General features: G+C 39.8%; 1 protein-coding gene across 1 annotated transcript in view; it reads right to left on the reverse strand.

Moving 5' to 3' along the window:
* Positions 1-10976: 10976 nt before the first annotated feature.
* Positions 10977-19393, reverse strand: part of cdh2 (cadherin 2, type 1, N-cadherin (neuronal)) — a 50079-nt gene continuing 41662 nt past the window's right edge. The window contains exons 11-16 of the mRNA XM_053614786.1: positions 19050-19192; positions 17994-18227; positions 15477-15710; positions 15151-15290; positions 14825-14989; positions 10977-13514 (exon numbers count right to left, since the gene is read on the reverse strand). Of these exons, the coding sequence (XP_053470761.1) occupies positions 13308-13514; positions 14825-14989; positions 15151-15290; positions 15477-15710; positions 17994-18227; positions 19050-19192 (1123 nt within the window). The 3' untranslated portion in view covers positions 10977-13307. The remainder of the gene's footprint in view (positions 13515-14824; positions 14990-15150; positions 15291-15476; positions 15711-17993; positions 18228-19049; positions 19193-19393) is intronic.

Genomic DNA, 19393 nt, shown 5'->3' on the forward strand with positions numbered 1-19393 from the left:
TGCTAATTCCTTTAATGTCTTGGGTGATAAAATCTAAATAACCTGTTCATTTAATTCAAATTGTAACCCAATAACAACTAATATGGGTGCACGGTGACTTAGTGGTTAGCATGTTCGCCTCACACCTCCAGGGTTGGGGGTTCGATTCCCACCGTGGTCCTGTGTGTGCGGAGTTTGCATGTTCTCCCCGTGCTGCAGGGGTTTTCTCTGGGTACTCCGGTTTCCTCCCCCAGACCAAAGACATGCATGGTAGGCTGATTGGTGTGAATGTGTATGTGATTGTGTGCCCTGTGATGGATTGGCACCCTGTCCAGGGTGTACCCTGCCTTGTGCCCCATGCTCCCTGGGATAGGCTCCAGGTTCCCCGTGACCCTGAAGGAAGGATAAGCAGTATAGAAGATGGATGGATAACAACTAATACAAACTGTTCATTGTTTTCATCTCTTAAACTGCTTTTTAACTCAAATAGTCATTAAATCTAATCTATTTGTTTTCCTTATATTAGCTGTTGAATATTAGTGAAGTATTAGGTCAAAAAAATGGATAAGAAATAGAATTTAACTAAATGACAGTTTTTAATAACTGAATAAATAAAATCAGTTCTCTTTTGGATTCTACTGTGACTCTAAGATTCTGGATGATACAGTATATATGTGAGTTTTTGTGCATTCAGGTTTCACTTATCTCACTCTTGGATTTTTAGTAAAACAACACTATCAAAAGTTATCAAAATCAATAGGTTGGCTTGACCTCATAGTGTCAAAGTGTATATGTTATATATATATATATATTTTTTTTTTTTTTACTGCAATAACTCCCTTTACTCCAGGGATTGTGACAGTATCAAATTTAAACCTTTCACTGGGTTCTGTGCTGTGTGTGTGTGTGCGTGTGTGTGTGTGTGTGTGTGTGTGTGATGGTAGCCGAATGGAGGTGAATCCAGGATTAAGCACAGATGGCTGGTGGGTCCAAGATGATGCAGTGCAGATGGTCAGGTGGGCAAAATATGAGCATGCGCACACACCTACACACACATAAACACACACACACACACACACACACACACACTGCATGAATATGAAATGTCATGATTCCTCTGTTGCATGCTAACATTTGGAAATGATCAATATAAAGCATTGAACAATGTAATAATATAAGCAGTGAGGTCCTTTGATGTTAGACCCTACATCAGAATGGTCTTTCTTTTATATGGATTATTTTCCTGTGAAATGTTCCTACGCCTTCAGTTAGACTCCTGTCTTTCTCCTGTAAGAAAACCTGGTCTGGGTTTTGACTATGCCATTCTAACACATTCTAACATGTTCTTGGTTATGAAGCACTCCTTCCTTTGGTGTACCTTTGGCAGTACGCTTAGAGTTGTTGTCCTCTTGGAAGGTGAACCTGTATTTCCAGGTCTCAGGTCTCTTGCAGATTGGAACAGGTATTCTTCTAGGATTGCCCTGTATTTCGGTCCACCCACCTTGCCATCAAACCAGACCAGACCAGTTTCCTAGTCCCTTCTAATGAAAAGGATCCTTATAGTGTGATGCTACCACCACCTCTCACTGTGGGGATGGTATGCTCAAGGTGATGAACAGTGCTGGGTTTCCATCAGACATGGCACTTTTTGCAGGTCAAAATAACAAGTACCATGAACAAGACCAAGATCATGACTCTGATTTGATTGGCAGAAAACCTTTTTTTTCATGTGTTGTGTTTTAAAATGTGTCATCTGAAAATACAAGTGTGTTAGCAGGAAGAAGTTTGCCTGTTTGGATTAGTGCTCTCTTCTGCACAGTGGCATAGATCCGAGAGTCTTGCTGAGCATGTTCCCTCACAAAATGATGTCTGGGACTTTATGACCTCTTCATTCAGACAAATAATTATTGAAAATGCTTGGCAAGAAATGACAATTTCTCTTAAATTAAATGAAAGTTTCATATTTATTCATTAAAATAGTTTTTCCTTGCAATAACTTAAAACAACATATTTTATTAAGAGTTGCTTTAATGGTGGGACTTTTTGTTCTGGCTCAAGTAAATTTGCTTTCATGTACAAAAAATATACTTTTACTTTTTTTCTTTTACATTTGCTTGTGACATTTTGCCTTGTTTTGATTTAATAAGGTTTCTGTTCATTGTGTTCACTAGAAATTTTAGAGGTTTTTTTTTCAATTCTTTGTATATTTCATTAGTAAATGTGTAAAAGAACTTCCTACATTCACAGAAAAAGGAATTTTGAATGACATTTCAGCTTTCAAGAAAACGTCAAAATTGTTGGTTGCATAAGTATTCTCCCCAGGGTCAATACTTGGTATAACCATCTTTGGCTGCTATTACAGCTGCAGTCCTTCTGAGATATGTCTATATCAGCTTTGCACATCTGCATCCTGATATTTGTCCATTCTTCTTGGTAAAATTGCTTAAGCGCTGTCAGATTATATGGAGATCATTGGTAAACACCAATTTTCAAGTTTTTACACAGATTCTCAGTCAGATTGAGGTCTGGGCCATTCTAACAAATTCAGGTTCTTGGTTACCTTTGGCAGTATGCTTAGGATTGTCGTCCTCTTGGAAGGTGAAACTACATCCAGTTCTCAAGTCTCTTGCAGATTGGAACAGATTTTCTTCTAGGATTGCAGTGTATTTGGATTCATCCATCTTGCCTTCAAACCAGCCCAGATTCCCAGTGCCTGCTAATGAAAAGCATCCTCACAGCACGATGTTACCACCACCACACCTTACTGTGAGGATGGTATTGTAAAAAAGCTGTGCAGCAAGTTGCCTTGAAATTTTAAATTAAGTCAACTTTTCTTTTTTACAGTGTTGATGAAGACAAAATTTCATTTGGAAGTCTAAAACATCCAGGTATAACTTTCTAATGAAACTTAGAAACTTTCCAAACTTCAGGAGTTTTTGTTTGAGTTCACAGTAAAACAAACAAACAAACAAACACAAAAAAAACAACACCAAATTGTTTCTGGCATTTTTCTAAACACTCTGGATAATTCATCCATTCTCAGACAAAAATTTAAATAAAAAATGAGCTATATGGAAAATTAAAGTTCTGTTTAAAATGATATATGGCACTTCATGCTGACTGCTAGAATAGGTTAGAAAAACAAAAATATACAGGAGAGTCAAATCGATCTAGGTCTTTAAGGGTTAAAGACACTCTGATTTAAACTGTTTCTCACTTAAATTCATCCAGCTTGCTTGCAGAATTTGTATGCTCAGGTTTCAGTCTTATAACTGTTTAATGCAACAATGCTACTAAAGTTCATAAACCAGTCAGATTGGCCTATGGGTTTTGACTAATGAAACTGCAGAAGCAAATTAACCAGGTATTACACATTCAGAGAGAATTCAAGATTGCATCCCCAAACGCATGCTGCACACTATGTATTATGCCTAAGTGATATTGACAGTAATTGGTGTACTGACTAACTATCTGGTATAGTAGTACGTGATTTGGTATACAGACACAAGTATTTGAGCTTATTTTCGCTTACTCAGTGTTATAGAAGCTTTGTAAAATATATACAATATTTGTTGTAAAAACAGTCACAGTTACAGTAACTGAGTACCAGCTGAAAGAGGTTCTCTGTTTAGTTTATTAATTCCCTGAGTTATTTATTATTATTATTATTATTATTTATTTAAATGATGTATACTGTATAAAGGTGTTATTCTGGGTTTTGCAACCCTGGACATTGAAGTGGCCAGCCTTGTATATAAATGCAAGAGAAAATGGTTGAATGATCTTATGATTACTATTTTCATGGTTTCATTTCTGGCAGGTTATAATGATGCACGGGGACTAAATTCAGTCTATTGTCTCTCTCATTGCTGCTCTGCACAGCACTCTATATGTAATAGTCTACAGAGTAACTAATGTACACTGAGTAAGGGAACAATTTAGACAGTGCTTTAATGTACCACGGATGCATACAAAGCACTTTTGGAAGACTCGTGTCACCTTAACTCAAGTGTTACAACTGTTCAATTTATTTTCCAATTCTGCCTGACAAAATATCTCCAAGTTTACCATGTTGTACACAAGCTGGATAGGGTTAGTACTCTAGCCAAAACACAGAGTAATAAATATATGCACCCAGGTGAGCAAAAGTCTTGAATGTTTCACTGTCTCATGATATGACTGATTTCTAAATAAAAATTACAGAGAAATGCACAAACCTCCCATTAGTCACAAGCCAGCTAATCACTTTATCTATGTTAAACAACTTTACAACTGTGTAATGATACAAATTCTGCAATCAGAATAAACTGGTTGACATTGTTCAATAACGTCCCAACAAATTAGAAAACACTTCACCCATTTAGCAAGAAAAGTATTATTTCTGAATTCTACCTCCTATTACAGTATCATATTAACACTTTCACTCACAGACTCCAGTTTGGTTTGTTTACACTCTCACACTTTTACTCTTTCTCTCCCCTGATTTGCTGGCCTCTCTTGCCTGTCAGAGCAGCATCTGACTTTTTACATGCCTAATTTTACACTGCGATCATATATGACAAATTTGAGCTGGTGTATGACCAATTCTGACCTAACCCCCCTGACACAATCTAAATGACAGATGAGCAGCAGAGCAACATCACATTTTCAAACGTTCAACTTAAGCTTGAGTGAGAAAAGCAAAACTGTGCATGAATAGGATGGATTTGAGCGAGGAAAACAAAAGAAGTCTATGTGAGAGCCAAAGTAATCTTGCTTAGTGATTAAACTGTTGTTGTTCTTGATTTCTGGCAGTGAAATAATCTCCTGTCAACACACAAAAAAGTCCACTTTGAAATATGACATACAATGGCAGCATGAACAAAACATAATGAGTGGCATAGGTCATCTGTGGTTTTCTTGTAATTTTTCAGTGGATAGCTTTGACAGAAAAGCACGCCTAATACTGGTCATGTAGAGGAATGAATAAAGCATCGACTCTGGCTGTCCTCTGGGATTCTGAGAAAAGAGAGAAGACAATGAATTCAGACTCCACACTCTATCCCTAGCTTTTAAAGCTCCCAGTCAGATGATGAAAAAAAATGTCAAGGGAGGTGGCAATAGATAGAGACAAAGCAATGAAGGGCAAATGAAAAAGGGTGAATTCTATCGGCTCATGCTAATTAAAAGTGATATTTGACTGCATGGACAGTATCTAAGGTGTTCCATATTTTATATATACAGTATGGCACATTTGTGTTTTCCCTACTTACTGTCTCTTACTTGTTCTCTTTAAGGAAAGGGATTAAATAGTGGAACGCTGCTAGAGCAGCGATAACATGCCTGCGCTTCCACCAGATAGATATAGGAGGAGCATTAAACTGAGAATTCATGTCCTCACTTTAATATTACCTCCAACTGGAGGGGGTTGAAAGACACCACAGAGAAAGTGCCTGCTGAGAAAGCTCAGCTATGTAATGGTTTAAAGATCCAGAAGCAGACATTCAGTGAAGGGTGACAGGCAAACCAAGCACACGGGTAATGTTCCAGTCCTGCTATTTATGCATGACACACTCTGAGACCAGTGCAATGCAGAGAGAAAGATAGCATGATATTATAGGATGATGAAGAGGGCAAGGCAACTCATGTATGTATGAAACATTGAATCAGACTGAAATCTGTTACTGTGTTGCTCGCAGGCACATGTGCACATTTCCATGTAAAATGTATAAAATGTATACTTCAGCCTTCTTCATTTGCTGTAGCAGAAACATATCTCCACCAGCTTTCATTTAGTAAACCTTACAATTCAAAGCAGTGCTTTTAACTTTTTTCTTTTGCCGGAAATATTTAAAATCAGTCCTGTCTTCATGCGTGGCTCTGGTAGATGTCATCTACTTGTATAACATTTGGGTATCAGTATCATATTTGGGTATTTGGTTGGGCATGAGCCATATTTTTATGTTGTAACCCAGTTTCTATGTTTGTTTCTATATTCTTTTATTCATTCATTCATCTTCAGTATTAGTTTTATCCTGTTCAGGGTTGTGGTGGATTTGGAGCCTAACCTGGGAATACTGGGTGTGAGGCAGGGACACTGAACGGGATGCCAATGCAGAGTTACATTAAAACATATATGTATATTATTTGGTACAAATTCTAACTGGATCCCTCTTGTGCACAAAAATGCTGAGTAAGTAGGAAATAAGTCATTCATTTCTGTGATTGGGGAAAAGTTGAGTAAATAGATTTAATTAAGATGGGTACTTTGGTAGACTAGACATGAGCTCTACCGAATATAGTCCCATCCAGCTCAAATCAGAAATCAGAAATTTCTTAACTCGGTGGTAAATTCACCATAGAAGTTATAGCTAATATTAAAAAGCTAAATTATTAAAATAAATTGACTGGGGTTTTCATACAACAGACTGCATAAGAAATAAGAATAAACAACTTAGAATATATGCTGGATATGCAAGTAACATTATATAGTCCATCCATCCATTCAATTTCTGTACTGTTTATCCTATACAGGGTCACAGGGGAGCCCAGAGCCTATCCTAGGGATCTCAGGGCACAAGGAAAGAACACCCTGTGTGGTGTGCCAATCCATCGCAGGGCACAATCACACACACATTCACACACTACAGCCTACAACACATGTCTTTGGACTGGGGGAGCAAACCAGAGTACCAGGAGGAAACCCTTAACCACACTGAGAACGTGCAAACTTTGCGCACACAGGGCAGAGGCAGGATTCGATCCCCTAACCTCGAAGGTGCAAGGCAAATGTGCTGACTACTAAGACTGCCTCCCCCCATAATAGACATGAGGAATTAGGAAATATACACACTATGTCCTAGAGTCCTACAGTATCTGTCACTGCATTATTTTTGTCTTTGCATTATGATCACACAGTCATACATATTGCTGAAAAAGTGTGCTGAGGAATTGTAATCAGGTAGAACTACTGTTCTATAAGAGATGCTCAGTTTACGTAGATGGAAAAATCATATTCAGATAAAGCATTAAAGCTAACCATTTATTTACAGTGCTGTGTAAAGGTATTTGATTTCCTCTGTTTTTGTGTATATCGCATACTAAATAGTTTTAGATCTTCAAACGAAATACAACATAAAACAAAGGCAACCTGAGTAAACACACAATACAGTTTTTATTTATTTTTATTTTTTATAATAGTAAAAAAAAAGTTTTCCAACACATATCATCAATATGAAAAACTAATTGCCACTTAAAATCTGGTTGTGCCACTTTTAACAGCAATAACTGCAACCAAATGTTTCCGATAACTTACTTCTTTCACTCACTTCTAGGACTAGGATTTACGCCTATGCTTTGGATCATTTTCTTACTGCATAATCCAGTTGCACTTGAGTTTCAATTTATGGATTGAAGACCGGACTTTTTTATGATTTTCTGGTAGAGAGCAGAATTCATGTTTCCCTCAATTACTGCAAATTACCCAGGCCCTGAAGCAGCAAAGCATCCCCACACCATCACACTTCCACCACCATGCTTGACCGTAGGCATGATGTTCTTTTTGTAGAATTCTGTGTTTGGTTTATGAAACGGTGCTCCTGTCTTCCAAACAGTTCCACTTTTGACTCATTAGTCCACAGAGCATTCTCCCAAAAGTTTTCAGGATTATCAAAGTGTGTTTTGGTAAAATTCAGAAGAGCCTTAATGTTCTTCTGGGTTAGCAGTGGTTTTTGCCTCGCCACTCTTCCTTGGATGCCATTTTTGCCCAGTGTCTTTCTGATAGTGGAGTTATGAACAGTGACCTTTATTGATGCAAGAGAGGCCTGTAGTTCCTTTGATGCTGTACTGGGTAAGGCCTTTTAACCTACTACATGCTATTGAAAAAATTCTATTTAAGTGTTGATTTGTTTGAACAGGGTTTGCAGTAATCAGGCCTGGTTGCGTCTAGTTCAGCTGAACTCCATTTTGAATGCAGTTTCATAGATTTAGGGAATTAGTGACTGTGGGGGCAATACATTTTCACACAGGCCCAGTTGGTATTGGATAACTTTTTTGCTTCAAAAATAACATCATCATTTAAAAACTGTATTTTGTGTTTACTCAGGTTGCCTTTATTTTATGTTAGATTTTGTTTTAATTTCTGAAACTATTTAGTATGTGATATACACAAAAACAGAAGAAATCAGTATGGGGCAAATACCTTTTCACAGCACTGTATGTAAAAGACTTATGTATGTAAAACCCACTCTAAATCCCTCTGAAATTGGTAACTACTGTCCGGTGTCACTTCTCTCTTTTCTTTCTAAAATCCTTGAATGCACTGTCTACAATCAACTGTCTCTCTACCTCTCACAGAACAACCTCCAAGATTCTAACCAGTCTGGCTTCAAAGCGGCACATTCCACAGAAACTGCCCTTTTGGCTGTCACTGAGAAGCTACATTCTGCCAGATCAGTCAAACTGTCATCAGTCCTCATCCTCCTTGACCTTTCTGCAGCGTTTGACACAGTCAACCACAAGACTCTCTTGTCCACACTCATGAGTCTTGGAAATCATGGTGCAGCATGGTAGTGGTTTGCTTCATACCGGGAAGGTCGCTCATACCAGGTGAAGTGGAGGGGATGCACATCTGCTCCCTGCAGGCTCACCTCTGGTGTCCCACAAGGCTCAGAGCTTGGTCTTCTTCTGTTCTCACTCTATACTTGATCTCTTGGTGAGGTCATATCCTCACATGCCACTGCTATGTGGATGACACTCAGCTCATCCTCTTCTTCAGATCCTCTTGTTTCTGCTCATATCTCAGCAAGTCTGGCAGACATCTCATCATGGATGGCAGCTCATCAGCTCATCATAATTCAGCTGATTCATCACCATGTCAGGATCTTGTGAACTCCCTGGCAACTCTCTGATTCCACCCTCAATTACTGAATGCAACCTTGGGGTATCCATGGACAATTAACTGTCCTTTTCCTCTCACACTGCTAATCTGACATGCTCATGCCGATTTCTTCTTTATAACATCAGAAGGATTTGTCCATTTCTATCCGTACAGGCCACTCAGGTGCTGGTTCAGTCTCTTGTCATTTCGAGACTGGACTACTGCAACTCACTCCTGGCAAGTCTGCCTCTAAGCAACATCGACCTCTGCAACTCATCTAGAATCCAGCTGCTCGAATTGTTTTCAACCTTCCTAAGTTCTCCCACACCACCCCATTGCTACGCTCCCTCCATTGGCTTCCTGATGCTGCCTGTTTTAAAACTCTGATACTTGCCTACAAAGCCAAAAATGGACCAGCACCCACTTACCTCAAATCACTTTTCACACCCCACACTGCCCCTCCAAACCTCTAGCACTGCTAAACTGGTGCCACCATCTCTCAGGGTACAAGGAAGGCATGCATCAAGACTCTTCTTTGTTCTGGCACCTAGGCTGTGGAATGAACGTCCCCAGATGTCTGAACAGCTGAGTCAGTGGTGGTCTTCAAACGACGCCTAAAGACCTACCTCTTCCTGAAGTACTTAAATGAGCACTTTTCACTTAAAAAAGTTCTGTTTTCTTACTATATTACCTCCCAACAGAATTTTAAGACTGATGGTATTCTTAGTCCATGACAAAGTGAACCAGCATCGGGATGTATTTATTGATAGAGACTTCAAAGCAGTACTGTAAGTCGCTCTGGATAAGAGCTTCTACCAAATGCCATAAATGTACATGTAAATGTAAATGACTTAGGGTTAGCAAACACAACTTTCAGACTATTGGGAAAATTCATGCTCAAATGACAACTGGTTGAGAGAGAGAGTTGATATCTGCAAAGAAAACAACTATTTGAAGATCTGCAGGATATTTAATGGCACTGCAATGCCCCAGTGTGTAGTCTCAAACTTTGCAGAATTAGTAGAAATTCTTCCATTTTAAATATAGTCATAAGTATAGAGATCTTGCACTAGGCAAAGAAATCCATCCCCCATTCCCCAGAGGCACAGTGAGATAGAAGACAAGGCCCTGGATTAAAGTCATTAGAGGTGCAATGGATGATTGTAATGGGGTGCTGTGAATGTGTCTTTTTGTGTGTGCAGACATCCAGAGCATTTAGCTGTTAGCTTATAATACTGCCAGTACAACAGGGAAACACTGCGCAATCACTCATGTGTGAGATAGTGCTTGGATGAAAATCAGATTTGAGAGTCTTACATACACACCACAGTGGAGCTGTTGAAATCCGGTCTACATAACCAGGGCATGAGAACGTACTGGGGGGAGAGAACACCGCAGGATATAAAGAGAGAGAGAGCGAGAGAGAGAGAGAGAGAGAGAGAGAGAGAGAGATCTCCTATCGCTGTATCAGTTGATCAATGTCATCTCCATCCTCAAGCCAGCAGAGCATGGCTTATTTTTAGCCTCTGAGACTCCAACTGACTCACTCTCTTAACACGTACACTCACGGACACACTGCTCTCGCCTAACAAGGAGATGAGAGCACAACTGAACAGAGTGGTGAGATTTTAATGAAAACAAGCACAAAGAGAGAAGAGAGGAAGAAAGCGGCACAAATATGAAACAGCCTATAAAATATAGAAAACCTATAGAAGGTATGTCGCAAGCACAAGGGCAGGATGGATGCAGAAGGAGAAGGAGAGCTACTCATTCTGCCTGATTTATATGAGCTGCAGCATCAAGCCTGGGACCATGCCTTTGCACACTGTCACTCGCTCAGTCTCACACAAGCACAGGGACAGAAGGAGACAGCACTTTGATGTTGGCACAATAATCCCAATTCCTGGAAAGGCAGAAAAGAAGAAGACAGTGACAGACCAAGGACAGCTTCTAGATGCGTGATTGGGAGTGTGTGTGTGTGTGTGTGTGTGTGTGTGGCGGGGGGGGGGGGGGGTTAATTTCCCCACTGTATCACGAAGGATGCATGGACACACGCTCACTAATTAAATAGCTACAGCCACCGGCATACACAAATTTGCCTAAATGACTAGATGGACAGTGAGTGGGATCCAAACAGGAATAATTATAAATAATTAGGAATATTGGAGGAAATGTGTTTTATTTTTCCTTTTTATGCTCAAGCTTAATATTGTCACTGTGTTTACATAAAATAAAACAAAAGAAGAGGCAAATGCTGAAAAAAAATATATTAAAAGCACAAACTCACTAATTAAAAAAAAAGCCAAGAGGACTGGCACTATTTCCAAAAATTAAACTTTTATTGGCCAGATGGGCAGCGATGGGTCATAACATCAACAAGTAACAGTAAACAAGCTCACTGAACTCTTCATAGCTGCCAATCACTCAGCAGCTGTTGATCAACTTCCTGCTGTCAGTCACCTGAGTGTGTGTTGAGCAACTACACACACAATGGGGCTGCTCTATGGAGTTTCCTGTCAAATAGTATTTAAATGCAATGATGAAACACAAATCCATAGTCACATCTATAAACCTGTAACTGTTTTGTGAGTATGTTGCAATTATGAAATTATAATTAATGAACTCATTTACAAAAAAAAGCAAAAAAGCTGGTTATGCTGTTAAAGCATGTGATCATTTGAAACTTGTGTGGTTGTAAATGAATTGTTTTAAACCAAGCGCATAGCTCCAGAGAGCTGAGAGGGTCTGCGCTGAAACAAAACATGCTTTGAATGTAAAATAATACATTGTAGGAAATGGGTCTGTAAAATACATGCGAAAAAAAAAAGATTCTTAAATGGTACAAGTTATAGATTTACAAAAATTTACTGTAGACTTTCAATTCATATATAAAAAAAAACTAATTTGGCACTGCATTTAGTTCTAATTACTTTTGACAGGTAATTACCTCCATACTGCTTGGCCCTTCTGTGACTACAGCTTGTAATCAACACACACACACACACACACACACACACACACACACACACACACACACACACACACTCTCCCTCTCTCTCTCTCTGTAGTTTTTTTATGGAGAGACAGCAGCAGTGATTCCCAAAATGTCTCCATCTCCATCTATTACTCCAGCAGTAATCTCTGAAAATTTGACTCAAGCCATTTGATAGAAAACACCAGATTTCACCAATCTGTATAATCAGTGGACTGTTGGAATGAGAAAATTTTGAGCAAGTTGGCCAAAAACATTTAAAATAACCCTACATCTAATTAATTTACGCTGGCTCATAAAGCCTGAACAGGCAGAGAACACGGGTGTACACGTATCAGGATATCAGGACTGCTGCCTCGCTGGTGCTGTATCACTCCAATGTAGTAGACGTGTTTTTTTTTTTGTGGGTAAATCAATTTTGGAAATACCTTTTTATACTGAAAAGATAAAAACATGCAAAAAAAAGCCTTTTGTTTGTAGTCAAATTATACATATACAACTCTTTCATACTCCTTGTACTTCCTCATAGACTACAGCAACAAAAAAAGGAGAAAAAAAAAACCTATGTACACACCATTTAATTTACAGTGCAGTAAAAAAAGAAAGAATACCATAGGTCGACTAAGGCAGATGGAACAAAAATAAAAGGACATGGAATAAAAATAACAGTTTTATTTGCTAAACAAGATGCCACATAATAATAATAATAATAATAATAATAATAATAATAATAACAATAATAAAAAATGAGGTACATATTCTAACAAAAAAGTTCTGCTACCAAACGATGATGAGGGTCGCCCCTTTTGCACCAGCTGCATAAGTTAAACTTTTGGTGAAAAAAAATGTAAATAAAAAAAAAGAAATAATGACATGAAACATGACATCTAATTTTTAGTGAACTGTACAATGCTGTTCTCTCAGTTTTCTCCTTCGGGGCGAGGTGTGATGGCGTCTAACAGCACCATGCTGTGATGTACAAACAGAAGCGTGTTGAAGCATAACCATATTCTATAAACAGGCTCACAACAGAACTACTCCAAAACAGAGCCAACAAAGCCAATGAATGGAAATCAATCAATCAAAAAAAATGTACAAAAAGGCACGTAATATCCCAGTGCTTCTGTACTGTGAGATTCAAGTGTAACTGAGCGTTCGGTTAAATGTTCTTTCAGCATTCCTTCAGCGTTCATTTTTTTTTGCACCAACGATCCTGCAAACTCGGGCAACAAACTGGCCTGATCCAGAGATGGAGTCCAGATTCCATCACCCTGCGCTCTTTGGCTTTGGCACAAAGCCTGGAAGGAGCCAGTAATGTTGCCATGGTGATCATGATCTTCGTTCCCCTCTGTCTCATTCTCTCATGGGGGAAATACTCTTCTTTCAGATTTTACACACTGTCCCGTGTCCCAAGTTAAAAAAAGTGCCACTTTTTTTTTTTTTTTCTATTTAAATTTTTTTCTGTAACACCTGGACGCTTTAGTCGTCGTTTCCGCCATACATGTCGGCTAGTTTGCGAAACCGTGGTCCCCATTCATTGAGGTAGTCGTAGTCCTGCTCGCCTCCAGAGCTGGATGAGTGCAGTGAGCTGAGTGAGCCGGCAGTGGAGCCGCTGCCCTCGTAGTCGAACACCAGCAAAGAGTCGTATGGAGGTGCCGTGGGGTCTGTATCGGCCGCCTTCAGACCCTGAAGAAGAAAGACCAGAGACATGCAGGAGTTTTCCATAATATTAGAAAACGATCCTCTTACATGACAACGTTCTAAAATATTCATAGTGGAGAGCCAACCGGAAATATCTCATGTGCGGCACGAACATATTGCAAGAGCAGTCAAGTGTTGTAGCCTTGGGAGGAAAATGAGAAACGGAAGATGGTAAAGGACTGAAAAGGAGAGGCAAGTAGGATGGAAGGAGCAGTAGAAAGAATGGAGAGATGAGAAATTGAGATCAGTGAAGAAAGTAGAGAAGAGAATCAGGGAAAAATGCAGAAGTCAGGAGTTATAGAAAAGCAGCCAGAATAAGCTAATAGGTGTTCTCACACTAGACCTTGCAACTGCCTGAAGAGTATGAAGTGTTTCCTCTCCCTCTGTACAAGTCGTACAGAAACATTACCGTGTCTGTGAGACTACTTCTACTTTTACTGTGCGACTATGCCTGGTGTTAAATTCCCCGTGAAGTGCCTTGAAACACTCAGCGTTATTTGATGTGTTGATGTAATTTCCACTGAAACAGGAAATCAGCATGGGACATATTGAGTGGACCCTGTTCCTGGAGATCTACCTTCCTACAGGTTTCATCTCTAACCAAAATCTAACGCACTTGTTTTCGATGATCAACAACTTCATCAGCTAAAGATTAGATGGTCAGGCAGGCACGATTATGGTATAAGTCTTCAGGAAGGTAGATCGCCAGGAACAGGGTTGGTGATCACTGCTATAGGAAATACCCTACACACCTAGCTCACATAATCTACAGGGCAAATAGAATATCATTATGTATGGCTCCAATCACAATACTGATTTAATACTGCAACAGCGAGTGTGTATTAATGAAAGAGTAGTAGAAGAATACACTACAAAAATACCATAGCACGAGCCAGCGGATATATTTCTACTCAGCTTAAACAGAGGAGTTAGTGTTTAAGTGCAGTTACTTAAGTTCATATCTGATATTTAACTCATTTCCAGTTTCAAAGATTTTCTCACTGTTCCCTACTGGGCTCCCAGTACAGTTTACTGTTTGAAAGGATCTCTTTCTCTCACTTCCCCTGTGTGTGTGTCTCCGTGTGTGTGTGTGTGTGTGTGTGTAGAACATGCTCATCCACAGACCACTGAGGATGATACTGAATACCTAAGCCAGGCTAATGTCCTTCTAAACTAATAGGATTGAGGTTCAATTAGCCAATCAATCACCATTAGCTCTTATCACTGGTGCCATCCTTCAGTTTATATGGCGAGACAGAACACATCCGCATGCACACACACACACACACACACACCTCGTGGATGAAGTCTCCGATGTCTCCGGGGTGTGGGGCGGCAGAGCGAATTGGGTAGCTGGGCTCTGGGTGCAGCGGTCTTTCATCCAGCCGGCGGATTCCAACTGGCTTCACCAGGTCGTGCTCCAGAGTGTCTGGCTGCTGCAGTTGACTCAGATCATAATCCTGCACGCACACACACACACACACACACACACACACACACACACACAGATGGTGAGGAAAAGACAAGGAAGAGAGAGTGACTGCTTTCTCTGGTAGTTCCACACTCATTCACTTTTTATACCTAAACTGTGTGTTTCCTAAAATCAGTACTGTGTTTGTACCTGGTCCTCCTCGCCTCCGCCTTCCTCGTCGTATTTGAGGATGTTGTCTCGCACGTCGTCCTCTGGGTCGATCAGCAGCTGCTTCGCCTGTCTCTCCTTATCTCTCCTCTTCATCCACATCACGAACATCAGCACCAGGACTACACAGAGAGTGCGTGGATAGGCAGATACAGAGAGAGAATGCGATACAAAATGAGTCACACTCATAGCCTTTAGCATAAAGAGAGTCTCACTGGTGATAAAACTCCCATTCTGTTTCCTCATTCCCTAAAGCATAAACACTTTAGGCGTATAAGATTTTATGTATACAACAGGGAATAACTCACCCAGCAGGATGATGATGCAGATGAGGATAGCAATGATGGCTCCAGTACCCAAACCGGCAGCCATGATGCGCTCCATGTCCACACAGTCTCCATGGTGATCACACTGACACACCTTCACACGCAAGTGTGAGGTGTTGGCCATCGGAAGGTTTCCAGAGTCCGTGATGATGATGGGGAGCTCGTAGATCCCACTCTGGAGATAACCGATTTTCAGGCTCAACTGGACATAGTCGCCTAAGTCAGGAACAGCCACAAGCACCACATGAGTTTAAATAATAATGAAATCAAATTTATTTGTACATTTTCTTTACATTACTATGCCACATATCTATTATAACATGTATTAAAGCATAAGTAAAACAAAGGAATGAAATTTGCACTACTTGTTTAATTTATTTTCATTTATTTGTTGGTACCTCGAATAGTGAAGGCTACAGCAGGGGGAAGAGCTTTTGCTTACAAAGCCCAACAGTTATGGAACAGGCTTCCAATTTGTGTTCAGGACTCAGATACAGTCTATGTGTATATAAGACCAGGCTGAAGATATATTTGTTTAGTCAAGCCTTTTGTGAACAGTTTTTTTCTTAGGTAAAGGGGCAGATCTAGAGGGCTCACAGGCACAGACTGTTGTGGTAAACTGGGATGTCTGGATGCTGTCCCCCCCTGATATGATGCTGTCATAGCTAGTCTTGCTGGAGTCCCTGCTTGCACTCACTCAAAGTATATTGTCCTTAACCATTACGGGACAATAAGCATACCTAATAATCTCTCCCTCTCTCTTTCTGTCAAGCTACACATGATACTCCTGAGATGCCAGTGATCCTGACCACTTCATCTCTCCAGACCTGCTTGATCCATCCTGTTTCCCTACTTCTGGTAGGGAGTTCTCATCAGTTGGAAGTCACTCACTACTGCTGAGGATGGCCCCACATGGTGCAGCCTTGAGATCATTGCGATTACTGAGGATGGTACCACTTAAAAACCATAAGATGGCTTTGGACCGCAATTCATATGAACAGTTATACTATAATGGCTAGGACTACAATTGCTATAATAGCTTTAGGACTGCAATTACCACAAACAGTTTTGCACTCAAGTCTCCATCAGTGAACAGTGGAGAAGTTCAACAAAACGACATGGCCTCAATAATTTTTGCTGACCTCGATATCGCCCATTGTGTTTACATACGTGTTTGTTTGTTTACATAAAAGAATGTATGTCACCGACATTTTAGCCCTTCGTGCTCTTTCTGTCCTCTCTGCTATAGTGCTGTCAAATTAAAATTCAAACTATGAATATTCGTTGAATTTAAGATAAAAATGCACATTTAAGATTTCAGATGTGTAGCAAGCACTAGCACCGATTTTAATAAAAAAATTACCAAAAAAAGACACACAATTATTTTAACAATGCATTAACAATGGTTTTTGAAGAGGAAGAATTTAGAAAGAATAGTTCTAGTGTTTCAAATAATCCAGTCATGGTCAATAATGTCGGGGATTGAGCCGCTTAAGCTTCATGAGCTGAAACTGAACAGTGAATGAACAGCAATAAAGTGAAGTGGGTTAATTAACTCACCCAAACACTTCCTATATGCACATGAGATTAATTAGACATTTACACAACATAAACCTAATATTACAACTCGCTTCTGCACAAAATGACATGACTGCACAAGTGATCTTGAACTTAAGTAAGGCTGGCACTTGGTAGAACAGTAAGTCACGTTGTGAATACGCTCTTTCCGTAACAATGCACTAAAACAGGGTCAATGAAGAACTAACGCATAAAGAATTCACAACACTGTATTACAGTAGCGTACTCACTGTAATGTTAATATATCAGGAAATCAAATTTTCACAAGGACAGTTTTCAAATGTTTTTGTTGATACATGTTTAAGTGAATATATAAAATGTGTGAATATTTGGGTTAATTTTTGCATTTTCTCATCAACTGAAATGCTGTTGACTAATATTCGATGCCATTTTAGTCTGAGTAAAATTGACATTGACGATGAATTATTGTCTAAATTTAAAGGATATTTGTCAGAAGACAAAGACATTGAATATTATTAAGCATTAAAAGTTCATTGCTTTTTGAAAGGGTGCACTTACATTATTATCCTATTATATTATCATTGGATCACTGGTATGAAATGGTCTTAAAATGACTATAATATCGTTTATCACAATTATATCTGGCACAATATATCATCCAACAAAAGTAGTTATCGTGACAGGTCTAGTGACAAGTAATTACAAAACAAGCGACACATGGGAAAATGCTTGACGAGTAAAACCTGGTTTAAAATCTCTTAATGTTAACATCACATTTGTGCAACAATAAAGACCAAGAACATGAATCGTAGCTTGCACCATATTAGCTGTTGTTTGCAGAATGCTGAAATGGAGGATCTGTCATGCAGTCCTTCTGGTATTTTACATAATGATAACAGCTCTGGGAAGAGTAGTATTATAGGTAAGATGTCTGTGACACCATTCAGGTGTGTGTCATACCATTGAGACGGGTGAGTGTCCAGTTGCGGCGGATGTCAGAGGGTCGGTTGGCAAGCTCGAAAGCAAATGGCCCGGCATTGGGGTTCAGGTCTCCGTCCACAGCTGTTATGTTGATGGCGTTGGGCTGGGGTCTCTCACACATCTCGGTTTCTTGGGGAAAGACGTGTGGCGCGTTATCATTAATATCCAACAGGTAGATCTGCAGTGTGCCTGTTCCACTCGCAGGAGGAATACCTGGTGAAAGAGTGAAAGCGGAAGATCAGAAAACAACCTGTTCTTCACTATGGCGGCTGTTGATTTGTCAGACCGTGAGAGCAAAACTCTTGAACCACTAAGCGATTGTATGAAATATTTATGACATGCGGATGTATGATATTGTCAATCATAGACAGTAGACACTGCCCACGAGCTATTCAGCATCTGCTGCCTCTTCATCTGAACATTTCCAGTCACTTGGGGAGAGCTTGAAAAGAGAAGAGCACTAAGTGTCAGCCCTCTTTAGATGATCAGGGTGAATGAACGGAGCCTTGGGAGAGGAAGCGCCGCCGCTGGAGTGTTACAATCCAACACCATGAGTGGCCTACTGTGAGTGAGGCACTCTGGGACCACAGGTTAACAGAGTGTTTACAGAGATGGGATCACTCCTTCACAGAGCTATGAGTGTGTTTAAATGTGTGTGAGAGAAAGGGTTTTTTTTTTTTTTTTTTACACTGGGCCGACTCAAGGAGAATGTCAATAACAGTGGAAGAGTCAAGCAAACGTCTGCAGTCTTGTTCACACAAACAGGAGTGTGTTTAAATGTGAGAAAAACACAGATTACATATAAGCAATTTTGCCGTTTTATGAGTGAACATGTGCGCGCTTATTTGTGTATCTATGTGTATGGGTGTTTCTATGTGTAAGCCTGTGGCTATTAGTCATAATTGTTCCCCACAGCTCCGATCAATGGAGTTACTCATCCACTGTGTAACCTGTAATGGACTGAAACTGAGTTGCAACCAACCCACATACACACACACACACACACACACACACACACACACACACATTACTCACCATTATCAGAGGCCATAAAGGTGGCGTTGTAGAGGTTGTTTCTGACGTACGGGGATTCGCGGTCAAGAAGGGCAATGGTGGAGATTCGCCCGTTATTTGGGTCAATTTCCAGCCAGTTAGCTGGGTCAAATAGCTTTGAGTATCTACAGCACAGAAACACATCACACACTGTTTAAAATTCTGATGTGTTAAAATGTTAACTAAAAATGACTATTCAATTAAAATACAATCTATCAGTATATACAGTATATGAGTATATATGTACTAATATCTAATGGGTGCATAAATCATACATTTATTAGCTAGCCCATTTGTCTATAAAAGCTCCAGTGTGTTGCCTAGCC

The sequence above is a fragment of the Ictalurus furcatus genome, chromosome 25 (genome assembly GCF_023375685.1).
Source record: "Ictalurus furcatus strain D&B chromosome 25, Billie_1.0, whole genome shotgun sequence".
NCBI classification, from domain to species: Eukaryota; Metazoa; Chordata; class Actinopteri; order Siluriformes; family Ictaluridae; genus Ictalurus; species Ictalurus furcatus.